At 54.3% G+C, this 21820-nt stretch overlaps 1 protein-coding gene across 1 annotated transcript; it reads left to right on the forward strand.

Annotated features, from left to right (window-relative positions):
* The first annotated feature begins 270 nt into the window (after positions 1 to 270).
* On the forward strand, positions 271 to 21556 carry MAPKAPK2 (MAPK activated protein kinase 2). The gene is made up of 10 exons (XM_080358267.1): positions 271 to 704; positions 16686 to 16825; positions 18502 to 18566; positions 19334 to 19413; positions 19513 to 19639; positions 19923 to 19998; positions 20103 to 20227; positions 20456 to 20541; positions 20669 to 20749; positions 20984 to 21556. The coding sequence occupies exons 1-10, from the start codon at positions 456 to 458 to the stop codon at positions 21125 to 21127; spliced, it is 1173 nt and encodes a 390-aa protein (XP_080214393.1). The 5' UTR covers positions 271 to 455; the 3' UTR covers positions 21128 to 21556.
* Positions 21557 to 21820: the final 264 nt, after the last annotated feature.

A 21820-nucleotide genomic window follows, 5' to 3' on the forward strand; every position in this document is an offset into this window, starting at 1 on the left:
TGTTGACATCCCACCGCGAGAGCTGGAAAACGGTGGGTGTGCTCTCCTCTGCTCTCCCGATGTCCCGCAAGCGCTGAGAACCCCCGCCAGCCCCTTCGGAAGCGCAAGAACCAGCCGGGGGAAGCGGCGGGACCGCGCTGCGCCGCCTCCCCGCGCCCCCCCCGCCCTGTCCCGGCGGGCGCAGGCCCGGTGCCCGCCCCGCCCCGTCCCTCCCCCGGCGGCCGGGGCCGGCCGAGGCGAGGCGCTGACATCAGAGCCGGGCCGCGCCGGGAGGAGGAGGAGGAGCCGCCGCCGCACCGGAGCGATCGCTCTTCTCGGGGCCGGGGCGCACCGGCGTGGGGCGGCGGCGGCGGCGCTGCTTCACCCCCCCGCCCCATCCCGCTTCCACGGGGCTCCGCCGGCTGCGAGTCCCGGAGCCCGCCCGCCCGGTCGGCGCGGCCCGCCCGCCGCCCGCCATGCTCTCCGGAGCGCCGCCGCCGCCCGCCGGCTTCCCCAGCCCGCCGCCGCCCCAGCCGCCGCCGCCCCCGCCGCCCGCCGCTCTGCCCCACGGGCCGCCGCCGTTCCCGGGGAAGGGCGGCCTGCAGATCCGGAAGAATGCCATCACGGACGACTACAAGGTCACCACGCAAGTGCTGGGCTTGGGGATCAACGGGAAAGTTTTGGAGATCTTCAGTAAGAAGAGCGGGGAGAAGTTCGCTCTCAAGGTGCGAAAGGGGATTCGATATAGCGGGGGTGTAGCGGGGGACGGGGACCGGACGGGCGGGCTGCTCCGGGCTGCCCCCGCCCCGCCGCGGAAGGGGCAGGAGGAGCGGGCAGCGGCGGCGCTGCCTGACAGTGATGGAAGGTGTCTGCTGCGGGGCGGGGGGGTCCCGCCGGGGCCAGCCACGGGACAACGGGCAGCGACCGCAGGAACCGGGAGCGGGGCGTGCGGCCGAGCCGGCTGGGACAATGGGGCCGGCTGCCGCCCGGCCGGCCCGCCATGCTTTGATTTGTTTTGTTTTGGTTTTCCCCCGTTAAAAGCATCGAGAGGTGGCTTTCTGGCTTTCTGATCTAATATCTGGGGAGCCCACCTATGGGGTTTGGAGCAGAGAGGAGCTCTCGGCCTGGCTGTTGTCACCCCGTGGGGTGACATCTGGAAACGCGGGTTTTCCTGCATGTAGCCACTCATAGCACTTTGTGTACATGTGGGCAGCTGCCCCAGTGTCCCTGTCTGCTGGCAGGTCACTCATGGCTCCAACCATCCAAAATAATGTGTGACACCGAGCAGCTGTCATCCCCTGCTCCGGACTGGGAATTTTTCATTGTTGTTGTGTTTACCCCTTGTCCGTAACTTCTTTTTGTTTGAAAGACATGTAGGTAAATAGCAGCTGCAAAGGTGTATTTTAGCACACGCTCGGTGATGCGACAGTTCCCTTGTTTTCAAAAGGAGGGTTTGGAGCGAAGCGGGGAGCGTGTTCTCCCTGCCGGAGGGACTTGGGGAAGTTTGAATGGATTCACGACACGCTGAGCGGCGCTGGGTGACGTGGGTACAGGCAGTCTGCGCGGCGGGAGCGCCGTGTTCTCTAGCATCCGTGCAATTTGCGCCCACACATGAGCTGTTCAAACCCTTGGTGTTACCCTGAGAACCACGAAGGCTACAAAAAACCCCACCTAAATCCATAACCCCCCACCTCTTTTGTTTTTAGAGCTGCCCATCTGTTGGTATCTGGGATTCCTAACCTGAATGAATGAATGAACAAGTGGCTTCAGAAGCACAAGTCACACCGTGGGGGTGGTGAGGTCGGCAAGGGACGGTGCTGAATCCCTGCAGTTAAGGAGGGGGGTTCAGTTGAGCAATAAAAGTTTGACTTTTCCTTCGGAAATGGAGGCATTTCTCATGAGTACTCCGAGATGACATGTATTGTCATCTCGTTTGGTTGGAAATCGCTGAAATCCTCTTCTGTTTTGACAGCCGGGCTCCTCCTCGCTTCTGCAGTTGACTCAAGTATTTGAAGCGCAGATTCCTGCACTTCCCTTTTGTAGCCCTGAAAGGGGAAGGAGCGCAGAGGAGACCGAATGCCGGCGGTTCCTCCCTGCCCCCGTAGGATGGTCGGATCCTGGGGTTGGTGCCGTTATCCCGCCCGTACCAGAGCGCAGTGCAGCAGATGGGATCGGGACTTAGTGCTGCGAGTCGTGTTCGTTCCTTGGCCGCGTTGAAAAACGTCTCGGAGCGCGGGACTTCACATTGTAACGTAGGAGCGTGGTGCAGAACGTCTGCATGGCTCTTGGAAGGTGAGGTGTATTCGGTGCTGAATCTCTGTTTTGGAAAAACATTGGTCACCTTCCCTCTGTCCCCTTTCCCGGCCTCTTCACACGTCCCTGCCGGGGAGAGAAGAGCTCAGCTGGGTGGTTGGATGTGTCTCTGGCTTTTCAAAGAGCAGCACAGCTGCTACTGTAAGTGATTCCTTCCAGCCCCTTAAAAAGTGCTACTCTGTGAGTTCAGGCTCTTGGATGGGCCGGTGTGTATCCAGCTCATGAGCTACAGGCGTGGGTTATTTGATTATTGTATTTGGACTGAACTGCTCAGCCCAAACTCTGCCCTAGATGCGATGTGAGCTGACTTCATCCCCTCCTCTGACACGCAGCCAGGATAACATCTCAGTTAGAGACCTGAGGAGAGGTATTTGGACCTGAATTACTCATGGGCTGCATCACTGTGGAAAGATGACCTAAAGCAGGATCCACAGAAATGATTGCATCGAGTTGTCATGTTTCAGATGATGCTTAAAAGAATCCTGATGGCCCACGGCCAGAAGCCACAGCTGAACTCTCTCTGTGCTGCCTGCTTTGGTTGTGCAGCAAACCTTTCCATTCGGAACATTGCTCTTTACATTTCCTATTCCAGAATCTTTTATAATAATGCAATCCTCCGCTGGAGGGAAAGAATTGTATCTCTTTCTGATATTAATGGTGTCTTCTGGTTATGCTGTGCTTCCTTTTGGATCATGAGCAGTTCCTATGCCATTAAACCTCTTTCTCCCAAACAGACCTGCATTTGGATTAGGGTTTTGCTGAGAGTCACTTTGCTTAAGCGAACTTTTCAGTGTTCCAGGAGAGTGTGAGCCAATTTTCTCCTCTGTCCAATGCAATAGTCCATGGCAGAGACGCATCATTAAATAAAGTGTGTGCGAGTTGATGTGCGGTAGTTAAATTTCGGTATAGTACCCAGGTGAAAACAGGAGTTATTGTTTATTTTGTTAGTTTCCCACCCCCACTTCTATTTTATTGTTTTGGTATCGAGCAATACCTGAAGTGTGGCATCTCTGAATTATCTGATGGGAAGCAGGCCACTGACAGTCCCACTGACCCACAACTTGACCCTGTTTGATGCGCAGTGATTTACTGCAGGGACATAAAGTCCATGGAGAGGTGATGAACGGAACTGAAATGCAAAGTCTAGGTGGTTTCTTACCCCTTTCTTCTTTGTACCTTGATGTGATTCATTACTCGGCAAAATGAGGCTTGTAATTTCGGTAGAGCCTGCTGTATGTAGGTCACTGCTGACCTGACTTGGCGTTGTTGGTTGTGGCCAGGCTGTTGGCATTAGTGACTCAGGCTGCGACAGTGGGGCTGGGAGCAAGGTCTGTCTCGTCTGTTGCAAATTCCACTCCGAAGACTAATCTTTAGGCCGGATACTGGGCTGATGGCTGGCTGTCTTAGTTGGGTGAGGAAATCAGTAAGCCAGATCAGAGAGTAGTGGCCGGTAATGGTAGATGGTGAGTTTTAATCTGTTGCACGCGTCACTTGATGGAGCTGTTTGTGGAGCGGGTTTCCTTTAAAACAAATTAGCAAACCTCACTCCTAACCCCAGCTTCAAAGCAGGAAATCCTCACCTGGGCTGGTGAGCTTGGAAGAGCTTTGCAGGACCTTTGAGACTGTTTGCAAACCTGCCCTGTTTCTTGAGCACCCTTGGTATTTCGGGGCATGTTTGTGAAACCCTCTCAGTCTCGTTCTCAGCCTCATCAGATAATCTGTGAGGGATGGTTCCTTTGGTAGAGAAGAAGGAAGGAGCCCAGTACTTGTGTGGTTTATTATCCTTATAAGATACTTGTCATGGAAGTGGGGCAGGCGTCTCGTAGCTGCGAGCTGAGCTATGTGTCTACTGTACTTCTGCTCCCCTCTCTAATCTACCATGTATTTTATATAACAGAAATGTCTTTGCTGTGGTCTTCTGTGCAAGCCGTGGTCGAAAAGCTGTGGAAAGTGTAGTGCGATCACTGGGACTCTTCCGAGGCAGTGATTTATTGACCAAAGGAGCCTACTGACTCGGGGTTTGAGTTTATTTAAACCATTTAGGATTTGCCATAATCTCTTCTAAATACATTACACGTTCAGAGCAGTCAAACCTACAACTGAGAAGGACTGATAAAGGCCTGGGAGCAGGGGCTTGGTTTCTCCTTTGGCACGTGCTCAGGAAGTGGTGGGGTTCTTCCTCTTAATAATAATCTAATTCCATCAGCCACAGGTCTTACAAAAGCAGAGTGATGTTTCCCACGTTTTCAGAGGTGGGGAACGGCGATGCAATGATTTACTGAAGGTCTTGCGGCTTGTCAGAAGCGAGACTGGGTTTAGGGCTGAGCTGCTCACTCCAGGATGAATCCTTCACTTGTAGAAATCCTGCAGGGTGAAAATCCAGCCTCTGTGTGTGCGATGCAATAGCCCAATACAGCCAGGTAAAATGATTAATTTATCATTCACACCGAGCTCCTGCTGGACTCTGTCAAGACTTCTGCCGAGGTGCCGGCTCTGCCTCCGGGTAGCGAGCGACACAGAGCAGGTGCTGAGCTTTGTCAGACATGCGCTGCCTATTCCAAAGCATTCAAAGCTGTGTATAAATAATGATTTGAAGTTGGGCAGACTAAGAGCTGGGTCTCCTAGTGCGTTTGCTGGATGATGGGTAGGCACAGATGATGAAAACTCCCAGAAAGGTCCTGCCTAGGAAGCGTGAAAGAGCGAATTGGTGACTTCTCTCTTCCCAGAACCCTCCAGGATGTGCTCTGGGATCCGATGGGATGAACCCCTGATGGGCTGTGCGGGTATGTGGGAGGCATCCGGAGAAGAGGCTGGGTCAGAATTGGCCATTGGACCCTTCCTGTGGCACAGGGAGCAGCGTGGCTCTGGCTTTGGCATCTCCTGAGCCTTCACGGTGGGCTCACATGCCCCACACCAGGGTGGTCCAAGTGCTTTGGAGCACAGGGAGTAGCTGATACTATTTTAAACCCAACCCTTTTGCTGGGGTTTGCTCTCTCTGCTGAGAGCCTGGGAGGAAAGAGCCCTCCTTCGTGAAGCAACCCTTTCCTCCAGACGTCACCGGCTTCCCGACGGCCCTCGCTCGGCTGCAGAAATCAGGCTCCTTTCCAAGCACAACTGGCCCTGCGCGCCTGGCCTCAAGTTGCAGCATTCAGGCAGCATGACCTCACCTCCTGGTTTCCAAGAATAACGCGCTGCCTCCCCTCCGTCCCGCCGGGGCTGTCTGCAGCGGCCCAGAGCGGCTCTGCTGGGGCTCCGCTCTGGCTAGGTGTCCCTGGGCAGCCGTGGTACGTTCAGCTCCTCTCCCCTTTGCAGGCAGGGGTGTGGGCAGGAACCAGGAGAGGGTCTGCTGAGCTTGCAGGCTGGTTTTGGAAAATGGAGGATTTGGTAGGGGGAGGATTTGTGAGGACCAAGGTGATCCTGCCATCAGCTCCAGGAACCTGGGCAGTCACTTTTGGTCAGTGTTTCAGTGTGGTCCAGAGCTGTTGAGCATCGTGGTTGTCTCTGGTGGGGACACTGGGTTTTAGAATCATAGAATGACAGAATGGTTTAGGTTGGCAGGGACCTTCAGAACTCCCCCCGTGCCCCCCCTGCCATGACAGGGACATCTTCACCAGCTCAGGTTGCTCAGAGCCCCGTCCAGCCTGGCCTGGGATGTCTCCAGGGATGGTTCATCCACCACCTCTCTGGCCAACCTGGGCCAGGCTCTCACCACCCTTAAGGGCAACAATTTCTTCCTCATGTCCAGCCTGAATCTCCCCCCTGCTTTAATTTTAAAAGCTCCTGAGACCTGCATCCCACTGAAAGTGGCCCCTATCCCCTCTGTGGATGCTCCTCATCTCTCCTGGCTGCAGGATGCTAAAATATATTCTCCTTTCAGCTCTGGCCAGCACGAGGACTGTGTGCATGACCGGTGCCTGGAGGCTCATTTTAGAGAGGGCTCTCGTCTCTCTGGCCAGTTCCCCTCTGGAGAAGGACGGGGAGCAGTGCACGGGGGTTAGAGCAGGGCATGCGAGAGCGAGTCTGAATGCAGAGAGCTTTAACAGCCTTTTAAGCTGTTGTTTCTTTATACCTCATGGCTGAATCATTTCAAAGACTTCAGCCTTTTAAGATCTTACCAATTTGAGGTAGGGATTATAGTGACCGGAGGGTTTAATGGTTGCATTGACTTAGTGTTTACTTCATGGCCTCAGGAAGAGACTAATGGCTGTGAGTGCTGGTAGATCCCCCTGACCTAAAAGGACCTGATATATGAGCTTTGCTGGAGACTCTGTGAGCCACAAAAATGTCATTTGGAGGGTGGTGGGACGGTACCTGCCATCGGGAGGGGGTTACAGGATGAGTACCAGTGTGGCTTCTCTCTGAGCGCTGAGGGGAGCACGTGGAGTTCACTGCAGCTCTGTCTTCAGGCTGATGCTGCCAGGGAGGACAACAGCATCTTCCTGAGTTGCTCCCATGCAGCTGCTTTGCTCTGACAAAGTCCCTTCTCCCAGCGGAGAGGACAGGTGAGCACGTTGGCTCAAGTGGTTTTCAGCCAACACAGCATTTGCCGTCATATGTAATGAGATTATTTAAGCTATTGGCGTCAGGGCTGCATGTGATTATGTGCCTGGCTGGTCCAGCGAGCTGTAGCCTAAACTAGAGATAAAGTTCAAAACGCAAGCCCAGATCTGAATGTTCCTGGGGCGCCTGGCCAGGCTGGGGCTTTGCAGCCCTGCTCTTCCTAGGTATCCTTACCCAGTTTGGGCTATAGATTTGGGATCAGTGGAGGGATGGACTCATTTCCCTTCGTCATAGTTAACTTTGTGTGGCTGCAGCCAGCTCCCCTGGGTGCTCCTCTTGAATTTAACCTCTCCGGCTCTGCTGACCCCAGAAAAGGGGAATAAATTTGGCTCAGCGTTGTCATTGCCATACGCATCTCACACTGGAACAGGTCCGAAGGGGTATGACACCTCCTGGGTTTCCATGGGGTGGACACGGGTGGGAACGTCTTCTGCTAAATGTTCAGAAATGGAGCAACTGCCCTCTCCATCTGCTGCTCTCCTCTGGCCGTGCTACATGGCACTGAGCTGGGGCAGCCTCCTGAAAGGCTCCTCGGACCTCCTACCAAACGCATATTTTCAGGGAATATGGCTGGAACACACGCTGGAGCTGTGGAAATTTGGCCGCTCAACCTGCAATTCCAGTAGCTGCAGCTTGTTGCTTCTTGTGCCCGTAGGTGCGAGTGGGAGCTGGGTGCAAGTGGTGCTGCTTGGAAATGGGGATGGCATCCACGGCATCTTAGCTGGGCTGAGGGGAAAGCAGATACGGTCAGAGCCAAACAAACCAGAAAGTACACATGGTTATCCTCAAACTACTGTAAGAAAAAAAACAAAGCAGGGGGGAGCTGGTCTGGGAGGAGAGATATGGTTTTATTTTCAGTAATAATGACAGCCTTATTGCATCTACCAGCTCAGTGTTTGCTTCAGGAGAGTTTTAACATACTATGTATTTGCTTGTTTTAGCAAAAAGGTGTCACCTGTAGATCACTGGCTCTCACAGCCATGCTGCTTTCAGACACGATCCGGCTACAGGAGCCATGGGGCTACATGAAGCCATTGTCACCTGTACCAGCCTCCTCCCACCCGCCCGGTCCCCTCCAGGCTCTGCTGTGACTCCCTCATCCTCTGCAGCCCTTTTGCAACCTCCCTGCCCATCGCAGATTGCACAGAAAACCCCGGCAGCTCTTGCGCAAGTGGCTGCTGTGCTGGGAAGGGCGGGCTTGCCAGAAAGTTTAAACCCGGCTTATCTCCTGGAAGTCGTCAGAGCTGTGAATCTGATGCTTTTGGGTGGGTACCTCCCATGCCATGGGCTGTGCTGGTGCAGGGCATGACTTTTGGGGAGCCTGGGGGTGTGGCAGCTACATCTGCCTGGGCTCCCAGAGAGAACATCTTCCCCTTAGGAGACTGGTAGAGACTTGCCGAGGTGTTTATTTTTGTCCACAGTGCTTTTCCCAGCAAGGAGTGACCCTATTCCCAGCGTGAGGGTCCGCACGTTTGTGTCACTGGGGCTGCTGGAGCCCCGGGTGGGCGGGCGGCCGAGCCGCACAAAGGCTGCCCTGTCTGCTCTTTGGCTCCACACAGCCCAAAGCCCTTTTCCTGAATAAGTGGGATTGAAAAAGCTTAAATTCGTACAAAGCAGGACCTGGGAGCCCCTGGCCAGCCTGGAGGAAGCAGCTTCTTCCCATGCCCTGGGGCTTCCCTGGGGTGAGCTGGTGTCAGTAAGGCTGTCTGTCCATGGGGTTTCTTTTTAAGGGCTGGGTATGGGAATACCTGAGATGAACAGCCTGGCTTGCTGGAGGAGCAGCAGTAGCTGCAGGAGGAGGTGTTTTTGTTAGTTTGTTTAAATAGCCCTGCTTTCATCCTTTTATCCCCCTTTCTATTCTAATCTACCAGGCAAAATGTGTCCAAAGCATTCGCTGTCTGTTCTGTTTGGTGAGAAATCAAGGAGCCTGCTGGTAAACGCTGTCTAGCAGTGGGGTACTGGTCATCCATGAGAGGATCAGCGAGGCTTTCCCAAAGTGCCTGTGCTTTCGCTGTATATCGAAAAGATGCAAGGGCGTAACAGCTCTGCTATGGACCCCTCGCTCTGTGCTGTTTTCTGCTGGGCAGGATTGCTTTGTGGGCACAGCCTTTAGAGACCAGAGTTTCCCTCCTGGTAACACGGAGGGGCTGAAGGTTTCTCCTGCGATGGTGTTTTTGGAGGTGTGTGCACCCAGACGTTTTGCAATGAGTTTTGCATGCTTGTTGGCTGAGGTATTTTGAGGTTACAATGCTGGTGGTCTGGGCTCCATCCAGGCTTCACCAAACCCCCTGGGCTCTGCGGCTGCTGCCAACAGGTGCCGTGGAGGCTCTCGGGGCTGCCGAAAGCCTGGAGGGAACTAATAATAACCCCTGTGTCCCGAGAGCTTTCATGAGGTTCTAGCAGGATGCAGAGAAGGGCTTTTTAAAAATAGAAACGCAACTGTGTTTTCCTCCCAGCTGCAAGAGTTTAAGGATGGTTGGGGTGTGCATCCCAGTCTCCTCTCCAGGATATGTTTGCTGTGCCCTGGTGGTGACAAAGCCCATGACGAGGGTGAAACTCTACTAAACAAACAGCCAAGGAAAGGGCAGAACGGTGCAAAATGTGCTGTCGTCACCAGGCTCACAGGTTGTGTAAATAAACCCCTCCTCAGGCTTGGCACGGGTGGAGGAAACGCGTCCCCAGGTTGTGCCGCTTCCAGTGAATGGTGCTTCAAGAGTGGTTGGTCTCCATATGGCTTTGTGTTTTGTTTTTCTTTAAATATATATATTTCAATACATATTCATTTGCACTGCTCCAGGATCAGTGGAGGCTGGGCCCGTCTGTCAGTCTGTCTGTCTGTCTGACACACAAGGGAAAGCCCCCGATCATTTCGTAGAGGGCTGGTGGAGGTGACAATGTGCTGTGCCTGGGGTGAGAAGGGCTTTTTCTTAACATTTTTTTCAAGCTGTGCCTGTGGGAGGGAAGTGCAAAGGACACAGGTCAGTGCTGAGTTAATGGTTACATTAGTGTTTGTTTCTGTATTAATCATGCCTGCGAAGATCAACCACTTCCTATCATAAAAGCACATATGTGCACTTTTCCGTTCACGAGCCCGGCAGCTCTGGTAGGAAATCTGGCGATGGACGGGGCTTGGGGAGGGGTTGGACCTCACCCCATCCCCGAAGCTTTACAAGGAGGCAACAGTAAAGGGGCTGCATGTGGAGCAGATCCAGTGGCCACAGCCGTGTCTCACATGAAGATATCTGCTCCATCGGGACCTACTCTGTCCCCCTTGGATTCACAGGAAGGTTCTGGCCTGGGTGGTGGCTCCATCGCTCCAGCCCATTCTGCTCCCTGGGATGTCCCCCTGCGTGGCAGGACATGATGACACTGTTCATCCATGGCTAATGCCTGGGCTGACATCTTGGCCTGGCGTGTTCTGGAGAGATGAGTATCAAGTGAAAAGAATCCATCATCATCAAAACCCAGCGCTGTTTCTGACGTACAGGAAGAGGATGATACCCAAACAAAAACCTGGGACTGAATGCTCCCCTAAATTTTGTTTTTCTCAGATAAGTGAAGCTGAAACTCTCTATTTCTCATCATTAGACACCAGCTCCAGCCTGCTGCTGGTGTCGTGAGTCAGCAGGGATGCTTCATGCTGCCGCCTTGTTGCCATTCACCTGCTTTGACTTTTCCCTGCGAGTTTCGCAGCCCCCTCCTACCCGTCCCCTCCCTCCGCCCTCATCCTTGATGTCCCCATCGTACTGGTGGCCCTTCCCTCAGCATCCAGGGTGCTGCCCCTGAGCACCCGCTTCGGAGCTTCATCTCCTTGAAATCAATGTGCTCAAGAGTATTTTTGCTGCAGGGAAATGGGTCCTGCAGAGCAGGGCTGGCCAGGGGGGAGCACCCCGATTGTGCGAGGGACATGGGCCCCTGGCAGGTGGCTCTTATTTAAGCCCAGGCTTCTCTTTTGCTCTTCGCCTTTGTGTGCCTGGAGAGGCTTTTGTTGCAGCCTGAAAAGGCTGAATAGCTGCTGCATCTGTCGCAGGAGAGAGTGGGGTGAGGAAATGCTCAGCAGATGCCCTGGGGAGGGGGTGGTTGTGGGATGGGGGGTTCTAAGCATCCCCCGGTGGGCATGGACCCCCCTGGGAGCTGTGGGCAGGGGACCCGGCAGCACCTGGGCATTGAGTGTTGTGCAACCAACTGGTGCTGTGGGTCTCCTTGTGCAACAGCTGCCTCTTCCCTCGCCCCGTTTCCATCCTCTGCCCCTTTGCAAAATCACCCCCAGGAGCAGGGACAAGGCTGCCTGCTCCGATATCTGCCTCTGTCAGCGTGCTGGCTGCTTCTGCTGGGGTTTTTAGGGTTTTCAGCTCGCCTCTCGCACACGCAGCATCTTCGTGCCTGCCTTATTGCTTGTGTGCGGCCATGCGGAGGCAAAGCTTTCCCTCGATAGCTCCAGGTCTTCCTCTGATAATTCAGGCTCAGAGAATGCGGCCGAGCAGCTCGAGTGTGTGTGTCAGTTCGCGTTTGCTCGGCCTGAATTGCGTCTCTAGGCTTGCTCGCTCTCTGTCGCTCTGTCTAATCTAAATAATTCTCTGCTACTGGGATGCTTTTTCCAACATCTCCATCTTCCCTGAGGCCAGAGAATGTGTGGGATGACCTTTTGTTCGCAGAGGTGGGGATGAAGCCACTGCACTCACGTGCTGCCCATATGGTCAAAGCCTCAGCATCCACCTGGGTGCTGGTGGCACCTCCAGAAGGTGCGGAGCTGGTGGCTGCTCCTGTCCTGCCTTGCAAAGCATGAGGCTCTAATGAAGCTACCACCATCAGAGAGCAGCAGCCACTCTTCTAAATAGTCGCCCCAGCATGGGACATGCTGTGGGACCCATGTGTGGTGGCTCTTCCAGACATGTCACCTCTTCTCTCTGTCTTTCCCTTGGTAAAACCAACATGAGGATGAGGCTTTTGCCTGGTCTGTTGGAGCTTAAAGCTCTCCAGACAGGGGTTGTCTGTGTCTCCGTGTGCATGGGGAGAGCAGAAATTACCCTCAGCTTCAGAAAGCTCCGTTGCCTCTGTCTACGCACTGCTGGTGGTGGCGGATGTCAACAGTGGGGCTGGGGTGAATGCAACGGTTTACGTAAGAGCCGCGATGATGTGGGGGAGGTTTCCTGAGCTGCATGTTTAGTTGTTATGCATTGTGATTGAACCATGAATTTCCCTGTGTTTGGTAACATAATTCTTCTCACGGGCTTTGGGACTCGTGATTTTATTTCTCTTTCATAGTTAATAAATGGTAAAAGCAGAACGGAGCTTTGCTGCTTCCAAGCCCTTCTGCCGCCTGCTCCCTCTGAACCGCCTTCAGCAGAGGCTGGAGCAGCTTTGGGGCGATTACCTGCGGGCTCCCAAAATGCACTGGCATTAAAGGCAGAAAAAAAGACACACAGGAGATGAGCAGCTTGATCCAGGTCCCCCAGGGCTGTGTCTTATTGTGTGGGTGCGGGGGGCAATGGGGCTTTGCCTTTCCGGTGCTGCGAGGTGGGAACAGCCTGTGCAAAGCATCCAGCGCCGGCTCGACAAATGTGTTAAGTAGCTGACGCCAGTTGGCAACTAGCTCATGTGGAAAGATGAGAAGAGGCAAATCCTTTGAAGAGAAACCCTTTGACTTTATTAGGAAAAAATGCTCCTTGCCTCATGCTAGGGGAACCCGGAGCCTGTGTGTGCAGTCCAGGCAGGGAAACCTCTGCTCTGCTTCCTTGCGGATAAGTTGGGAGGGTGACAGCCTGCCCTTTCTTTACTGTAGGTTTATTTTTATGGCAAATTAAGAATGGTTTATTTTAACCCCCGCGGTGCAGGCAGGTCCCAAAGGGAGCTCCTCGGGATATGGGTGCGCTCCTGTTGTAGGGGTTTGTTGGAGAGGCGGTTGCCGCACAGGGCAAGGCATGTGGGGTGTGCTGCTCCGCTGGGAACCGAGGTGTGATCAAAATAGACACGGAAATAAAAATACCCTCCCTGCGAGAGCAGCTGGAGCCAGAGCACAGAGGGGCAGCCCTGGAAAATGAGCGGCTCGGCATGCCAGTATGCGCCTGATCCTCAGTTTTCATGGAAATCACCCATGGGAGATGAGTTTTTGCTCACAGGCTCTTGGATGGGGATGTTTTGCTAGTCTGGGCGAGCGTGCTGTGTTCTCATGGCTCACCGAAGGGCAGCAGTGTTTGGGGCTGTGGTGGCACACATAGTGGGTTGCAGCAGGATAGGACGGTGTCGTTTGGGTCCTCTCGCTGTGCCGGTGGAGGAGGGAGCTGGGAACCCACTGTGATTCATGGCTCAGCATCCCGGGAGGAGGCGGCGAGACTGAATCAGCGGTGCCAGAGGAGGACGCGTGCGAGCGAGGGAACGTGAGCGGCTCCGGCCCCCGTGTTTTCTCTGGCATCCTTCTTCCTTCCTCACACCCACCCGCCTTCACTGTGCTTGGTGTGACGTGATGGGGGGGAAAATTCAGCTCTATGTGCTGCCAAGAAATGTGACAGACCCCTTGGCCCTTTTTCTTTGAGCTACATCTCATTTTTGATGGCCGTGGGGAGCAGCAGGGTTGGCTGGAGCCCACTCAGTTTGCAGCCCCATTGCTTGCGCTGCGGATGCAGCTTGACGAGGTTTGGGTTTGCTGGGTGGTGCCATCCCCCTGCAGATGCCCCCGTGAGCTGTTTTGTTTTCAGAAGCTGTTTCTAGGGTTTGTCTTTCAAAGGTGGTGAAAAGCCCAGAGCTACTGTAGGAGCCCAGGAGGAGCTTTTGCTGCCAGGGGGGTCCCAAGCTTGTAGGGGCAGAGGCTGCACTGTCCGCAGATGCGACTGGTTTTGGAGCCCTCAGCTTGGGGGTTTTAATGAAGCTAATGAGCGCATTTAGCTTTGCACATAACTAATTTCTCTCACAGCATGTAGTGGCTCCTGGGGGAGATGGGCTGAGCCAAGGCACAGAATGGTAGCAAACGCCGTCTGCCGAAATCTCAGAGGTGTCAAGCTGCTGCGAGGAGAGCTGAAATGAGGCTGAAAGCTGCATTTCTTCCCTAATTGCGATGAGGGTGGAGTGGCCCTTTCCCTGCTCTCCCTCCTTTCCTGCAGGTTTGGTGAGAAGCAGAGCTCAGGTTTGGCACAGCTTTCCTGGCTGCCCTGTCACACCTACTGAAGGGACATCAGGACATGGAGAAACGCTCTGATGATGAGAAGAGGTGCAAAGACCTGCACCGGCTGCAAAGCTACATCTAAAGCACCTAACCCCCCCATCGAGGGAAATGCTCACAACTCATCTGTGTGTGAATGAGCCCCCACTGCAGCGCTGCCCTTGTCCCCTGTTCCGGGGACACTTGTGTAACACCGGGATCCAGTTACTGCCCGTGGCGGTGCCTGGGATGTTGGTGCTGAAGCCCTTTGCTCCTGCTCCGGTGAGAGCAATGCTTCCCATCTGAAATAGCAAAGAGTCTGGTCTTCAAGGAGCCCTCCCTTGGAAGGGGAACAGGAGATAAGAGAGGTGGAAAAGCTGAACTGAGAGCAGCTGTGGGCTGCCGGGGGTTTCCAGCGGGTTGTGCATCTGCTGCCGTCTCCCCTCTGCAAAGGGTTAACTCTGGCTGTGCTCTGGATTGCTGTGGTTGCAAAATCTCCTGCTTCCGAAGCTGCTGGGAGGGGACAGTGACCCCAGGCTGGTACCCTCAGCTGGTGTGGGATGGGGGCATTTCACCCTTGCTGAACCTCGAGGAAACACGAGATGCTTTTCCCATTCCAGCCTCCTCATTGCAAGCCAAGAAATATATGGTTTGGACACCGCCACATCCCTCCCGCGTCCCCCCGCAGCAGTAACAGCCAGCCCCGCGCAGCCTCCTTGTGTTTGGCCTTCAGCTCCCTGTCGCCACGCTGTCACCTGCCACCGGGAACACGTCCTAAATACACCAAATGATTCTCTTAAAGAGGTTTAATTTGCTCCTCTGCCAGGCGGGTGAGCAGCCTCTCCATCCCACATTTGGAGAGCGCAGGGGCAGCTGTTTGCTTGCCCGCGGGTGCCTGAGTACAAAAGCAAACGTCAGGGCTGTGCTGGTACAGGTAATGGGGGCTGCTGCCTCCTAGTTCATTAGAAATACAATTAAGCCCCTTAAAAAGTGCTCTGAGTGGCCTTTAAAAATTAGAGATGTATTTCTGTACATCTCTTGTTTGTCTTGTGCAGAATGATGTTAACTGTCAGCTTCCTGCTGTTCAATTTTCCCAGCGCATAATTACAAAAGTGCTTTTTTCTCTTTTTATTTATTTTTTTTTTCTGTTTTTGTTTTGTATTTTTATTTTCCCTTCAGTTTCCTGGCTCCCTGTGCCAGGTTGCTCGGGAAGGAGCTGCAAATAACCACCAAGCTTTTCTCCAGGCCCCTTCCCTGCCTGCGCAGCTGCTGGGGGGGCTGGTGCTGCGCTCACTTATTGCTTCAGCAGAATCCGGTTTTTAGGGTAATTAAGCAACAGCGGAGCAAGGAGGGACTGAACAACCTCCTGCCCTGTCTTCCTTTCACCCGAGGCTGTTGGTGCAAACTATGTAAAGTGGTTGTGCAAAGGGTGGTTGTGCCAGGCCAGCAAAGCATCCAGGGGCTGATGCTTTTCCACTCTCCTTCGCCGAGCAGCCCTCAGAGAGGACAGGGGGGCAAGAAGTACATTTCTGTGTCTGGCTTGGTAAAATGACCAAATTTGCTGTTCCCTGCTGCTGTGTATGGGGGTGGGATGCATTTCCACGTGCCCCCTCCTGCTGCCGCACCGAGGTGCAGCCCTGCTCCTGTGCCTTTTGCTAATCCTGGTCCCAAGAGCTGCTGGAGATAGGAAGGAAAATGAACTCTACTTAAGATAGACACGTTTGTTGCTCTATATTTAGGAGTTTAATAATTAAGGCTGGTTGTTTATCCTGACAAACATGGTAATTAATAGGCTGTGGCAGACGAGCAAATCCTTCCTGCACCTGGGAACTGTGGGTTGTCCCTGGGAAGGGCAAGAGCTTCATTAAAGAGCTGCTGCTGCTTGTGAGAAAAGCTGCTATTTTTAGGGAACATCTGGCTGTTCGCTTTGTCCCCTCCCCAGCCACGTGTGGATGGGTGCTGGTGGTCTCTGAATTGTGGAATTTTAGAATCGTAGAATCATTTTGGTTGGAAAGAACCCTTGAGATCATTGAGTCCAACTGTTCTCCCACCCCTGGCACTGCCCTATGTCCCTGAGAACCTCATCTCCATCTGTTCAACCCCTCCAGGGGTGGTGACTCCAGCACTGCCCTGGACAGCCTGTTCCAATGCCTCACAGCCCTTTCCAGGAAGAAATTGTTCCCGATATCTGTTTTTGTGCCTGGCACAGAGCAGGAGGGTCCTACCAGCCCCACGGAACATGATGATGTTGTACAGGAGGTTATGGGTGGGCAGCACAGCCAGGGGGGCTGCAAAGGGGAGAGCAAGGATGCTTGGTGGCACCCAGGGGTACAGTGACGTGGGTACCAGTGTGCAGAAGCTTGTTCATAAATGCAGTAAGATGTCTTGCTGGTTGGTGGCACAGGCTGGTTGGGCACCTGGGAGGCATCTTGGAGGGCAGGGAAGCGGAATAAGCTTTTACAGCCTTGGAAGGGAGGGCAAGGAGCTTATGAGAGCCGGCGGCTTCACGCTCTTCCCACTAGATGGGGATGGAGGCATTGCAGAGCACGCTGGAGCTTGCCTCAATGCGCCCGCAGGGAGCACCCATGCTCACCCTTGGCCCCTGTGTGTGCTCCAGGTGAGTGCTGTGCTAGCGGGGTGTCACAGCCTGGCTCTCCTGGGGGGTTTGGGGCTGACAAGGGTCTCGCTTCTCTGGCAGATGCTGCAGGACTGCCCGAAGGCCCGCAGGGAAGTGGAGCTGCACTGGAGAGCATCGCAGTGTGCGCACATCGTCCGCATCATGGACGTCTACGAGAACCTCTACCAGGGGAGGAAGTGTCTGCTCATCGTCATGGAGTGGTGAGTCCTCAGTGGTGCTGCTGCAGGTGGACTCTCCCCACCGGAGCACCTGCAGCCCTGCTAGGAGATGCTAAAAAAGGGGGTGAGCACCTTCCTGCATGGCTGTCGGGGTGCCGGGGACCCCAGGGAGGTGCTATGCTGGGAGAAGCAGCCCACGAGTGGTTGGGGTGCTCGCCTTGGATGCGACGCTGCGCCGCTGGCGTTGGAGGGACGGCGGGAGCTGCGCTGGTTCTGAGTCATTCTGAAAAACTCGCTTGGCTGTCAGGAGCCTCCAGGCCTGTGGTTATTGCTGCAGATAGATCATAACCAGACTTGCTTTGGCCATTGAAAGTGGGGGTAGTCGGCGGGTTCCTGGCACGCCAGCCGCAGGCGGCTGGGTCTACTGGGCAGCACGCAGCCAAGCTGAGCTGGTGCATCTATTAACGCTGCTGCAGCCCTTGCAGCAGCAGTTGAGCGACTCTGGTTCGGGTAGATGTTTGATATAACCTGGGGAGGAGGAGCAGGAATGAAGGGGAAAGTATTGAAACCACATCCCAACCGCAGCTGTGATTTGATGCAGCTTCCTTGCCAAAACCTCTCCTCTGGCAAGCCGGTAGGTCACCTGGGGGGGCAGCGGGTGCAAGGAGCTTTGCTGGCAGCCGCCCGGCTGGCTCTTGTGTGGGAAGAGGCTTCTGAGAACCACACTGGGCGCCTGGGGATGCAAAAGGTTTGTGCGGCGCATCAGCTCGTGCAGGAAGAAAGCGGTAGTTGAATGGTAGGAAATGAATCCCGGGGCAGTGACAGCTCCCAGCGGTGTGTCTCTGCGGTAGCTCCCCGCGGTCCAAGGGATGCTCTGGGTGTGACGCCCATAATAAGGCACCATTTGACTTTTAACGTGAGCACATGTGTCTCCTCGTGCGCTCCATGCAGCTGCACTGTATCTGTATTGCAGATGTCTAGTGAACGTCAAGAGCGCTGGCGGGAGATGCTATCTGTGCTGGGAAAGCCTGAAAGTGTTTCTGCTCGAGTTAGATAAGGCAGGGACAGGAAGCTCTGTTATCCCTGTTCTCATGGAGCATTATCCTGATCTCACTCCTGAACTTTCTGGGAGCTGAGTTTTTCCTTGAGGTACCTGGGAAGAGAACAGCGCCAAGGTTTCCATGGTCGCTCTCCAACATCTTACGTGAGAGCTTGCTCTGCTGCAGCAGGGTTCAGTCTGTGCCTCCCCCATCCCATCCACGAGCCCATATCAATACAACGATTCTATGATACTGCTGACGCCTTGCCTGAGCCACAACCTTTGCTCAGCACTTCTGCACGGGGTTAGCACGCCAGCAAGGTGGTTGGCTTGCGAGCGAAATGAGGCCAGGCATACCGGGAGCACTCTCGCCACCTTCAAGCCATGTTTGCTATCTTTACTGTAAATGTTTTTCTGTGGGCTGGTGGGGAGACCACGTCCGTTTGAACCTGGTGTTTCCACCACCAGCATGAAGCCTCTGCCCTAATCTTTTCTGGAAGAAGGAGGCTCTGAGGTGCCCTGTGCTCAGAAACACCGACCCAAGGACTTGGATGGAGAAAGGTGTTTGTGTCTTGCTGAGCTTGTGCAGCTCCTGGCTGAGCAGCAGAGGTTTCGGTTCCGCTCACGCGGGGTGCGAAATGGGGACCACAGCATCTCACACCTCCTGCTTCTCTTCCAGCTTGGACGGTGGGGAGCTCTTCAGCCGAATTCAAGACAGGGGAGACCAAGCCTTCACAGAACGGGGTACGAAGCCCGCGGGGACCTGGGTTTTCACCTTTAGACCATTTCTTGCTGATTATAGGAGTCTCTGGTCCAGCCCATTCCCTCAGTTGCTCTTTTGAGTTTCCAGCAGAGTTTTGTGCTTGGGGAATGAGGAATGTAGGTGCAAGTGGCCCTACTTTTCATGCTCGGTCAAGAGCAGGATTAGGGGATGTTTTCCCAGCTGTGCCTGTGCTTTGTCCATCCCGTGACAGCACTGGCAGGAGCTTCACTGACCTTCAGAACCCCCAAGCTCTCCCTCCAAAAAATGATGACCCGGTCCAGTGGTTCTCATGGGTCTCATGAATCTCATTCCCTCTACTCCTATGCCCATGAAAAATGCCCACACAACCCTAACCCTAAGCCTGTTGGCCCCACATTCCACAGGGAACAGTTTTCCCAGTCAGTTACTGCATGGATTTGGGGACCCTGGTGATGCTGGAGGCCAGATCAGCCCCCCAACCCTGGAGTGAACCCTCCTTGGGGCTTGTGTGGTTGGGTTTTGGGGTCAGGGACTGGACACTGCCCTATCCCTCCTCTGGGGAGTTTCTCTCCTGTTTATTCCAGGTTCCTGACCCAGGGGTGGATGCTGGGGGTGTTCTACTCCAAAAGGGGCACTTTGGGCAGAGGAAACCTCTTTAGCCTCAGCCAGGCTCTTTGGCTCCTGGACTGTGGAGTAACCCAGGAGCAATGCTTGTTTTAACTTGCTTATAAAGGTTTCTGATGTTTGTTTGTTTGTTTTCCTGCTTCAGAGGCTTCAGAGATAATGAAGAGCATCGGGGAAGCCATCCAGTACCTACACTCTATCAACATTGCGCACCGGGATGTGAAGGTACCATCCTAAATACTCACCCAGTGATGCTGAGCCCCACGGCAATGCCACAACTCCTCCAGCTCTGCTGCTCACTTCTTCTTCCCGGTCTTTTCACAGCCCGAAAACCTCTTGTACACCTCTAAAAGGCCCAATGCTGTGCTAAAACTCACGGATTTTGGCTTTGCTAAAGAAACCACCACGCACAACTCCTTGGCCACCCCGTGCTACACGCCGTACTACGTGGGTAAGTGGCTGGGGGGGTCTGAGCTGGCAGGTTTGCAGGGCTGGAGGGCAGAGCCGGGGGAGGTTGATGGTGCTCAGCCCATCACCTCTGTGGCTGAGGCTGCATGGGGCTGCAGGCAGCTCTTAGTCACTCCATCATAGAATAGTTTGGGTTGGAAGGGACATTTAAAGGTCACCCAGTCCAAGCCCCTGCAATGAGCAGAGACACCTTCACCCAGACCAGGTAGATGCCTCTCGCCTGGTGCTGCCACTTTGACTCAGGACTTTGTTTCTCTCTTTACCAGCCCCGGAGGTTCTTGGCCCGGAGAAGTACGACAAGTCCTGTGATATGTGGTCACTCGGAGTCATCATGTACATTCTGTAAGTCCCACGGGTCCCTCTCCATCCTGGTGGGATCAGAAACCCGTGGCGGAGCTGAGCCTTTGGGGCAACACGCTGACTTTCTGCTCCCCGTCCCGGCACAGGTTATGCGGGTACCCCCCTTTCTACTCCAACCACGGCCTGGCCATCTCACCTGGTATGAAGAAGCGAATCCGAATGGGCCAGTATGAGTTTCCCAATCCTGAATGGTCTGAGGTGTCGGAGGAAGGTAAATGCGATCCTTACGATGTTGTGTCCCTGGGCTGGGGTCTCCTGCTGGGGGGAGCACGGGCATGTTGTCGGTAACCTCTTGCTGATGCAGCAGCTTTGCCTCTCTGCTCAAGAGGCTTTTGCTGAAGGGTTTCACCAGAGTGTGTGTGGGGCCACTGACGGGTGTTGGAGCACGGGATAGAACACCCTCAGGAGCTAATTCCCAGCCTTACCCAAACCCTTCCAGTTAAGCAGTTGATCCGTAACCTGCTGAAGACAGACCCGACCCAGCGCATGACGATAACGGAGTTTATGAACCACCCCTGGATCATGGTGAGTGTGGGGTTGATGAGGCAGCGAGATGGGGATTGGGATGGGATGGGATGGGATGGGATGGGATGGGATGGGATGGGATGGGATGCCTGCAGCCCCCAGCTCACACTCCTCCACTCTCTCGCAGCAATCCATGCAGGTGCCCCAGACCCCGCTGCACACCAGTCGTGTGCTGAAAGAGGAGAAGGATCTATGGGAGGACGTGAAGGTAAAACCTCTCTCCGTGGCTGCTTGCAACTCTCTATGCCACCTGGGGACTGTCCGCTTCCACCTTCTCATCACAAACTGGGCTAATTCGCACACGGTGTGAGAGTGCTGGCTCCTGCGGGCTGGGAAAGTTGGTGGTGGGATGCTCGGACCCTGCTGTGATTTGTTCCTATGGGGGGTTCAGGGGAAAAAGGGGGTGCATGGCTTTACTGACGGTGCTGCCTCCTGCCTGCAGGAGGAGATGACTAGCGCGCTGGCCACCATGCGAGTGGACTACGAACAAATCAAGATCAAGAAGATCGAAGATTCCTCGAACCCTTTGCTGATGAAGAGGCGGAAGAAAGCGAATCCCACCGAACCCGCTGCGCTGCCACACTGAGGGTGCCCCGCCCCCACTGGCCCTTGAGAAAGCAATAACTATATATATATATTTTTTAAGAAAAAAAGACAAAAAGAGACAGACTGTTATATCGAGCGCATGGAATTCAGACATTTTTACCAGACTAGTTATTTTTAGCTACTCACCTGTGTTTCTGACCCTTCTGGAGCAGGTGGTAAGATCCCCCCCGTCAGATCCACATGTTTCGGCCGGAGGTTTTTGTCCTGTAGGTGAACGCCGCCGATAATTGGATTTTCTCTTTCTTTTGTGAAACAGTTTTGATTTTTATTATATTTTTTCCTTCCTTCCAAAGACATGGAAATTCCTGTGGTGACCTTTTTAGGGTATATATAACATATAAATATTTTTTAAAAACTACTGTAGAGCTGAAACCCAGACAGTGTGTTCCCTGTGTGAGTGCTGGTTAGAGATGGGCTTTGGGTTTGGGAGGGGGTCGAGGGGGGACAGGGAGGGACAGCTGCCTTGTCCCCATCCTACTGTGCATGGCAGGGCTGGCACGGGGGGGTCCCCATGGCCACCATGCTGCTTTGCCAGCCTGGAAAACTGCTGTTTTTAAAGCAGGGTAGCCAAAAAATAACCCCCCCCAACCCCTCCCTGACATGGAAGCCTTGACTCTACCTGGCGGCGCGTGGGGCAGGTCTGTGTGTCTGTCTGTGCGTGGGGTGTGTGTCG

The sequence above is a fragment of the Nesoenas mayeri genome (genome assembly GCF_963082525.1).
Source record: "Nesoenas mayeri genome assembly, chromosome: 23".
Lineage (NCBI taxonomy): Eukaryota > Metazoa > Chordata > Aves > Columbiformes > Columbidae > Nesoenas > Nesoenas mayeri.

Coding starts and splice junctions, on each gene's coding strand:
- MAPKAPK2 (XM_080358267.1), top strand. CDS start 456: ATGCTCTCCGGAGCGCCGCCGCCGCCCGCCGGCTTCCCCAGCCCGCCG. Junction 705..16,685: donor GGGAGAAGTTCGCTCTCAAG/GTGCGAAAGGGG, acceptor CTTCTCTGGCAG/ATGCTGCAGGACTGCCCGAA. Junction 20,228..20,455: donor GTCTGAGGTGTCGGAGGAAG/GTAAATGCGATC, acceptor AAACCCTTCCAG/TTAAGCAGTTGATCCGTAAC.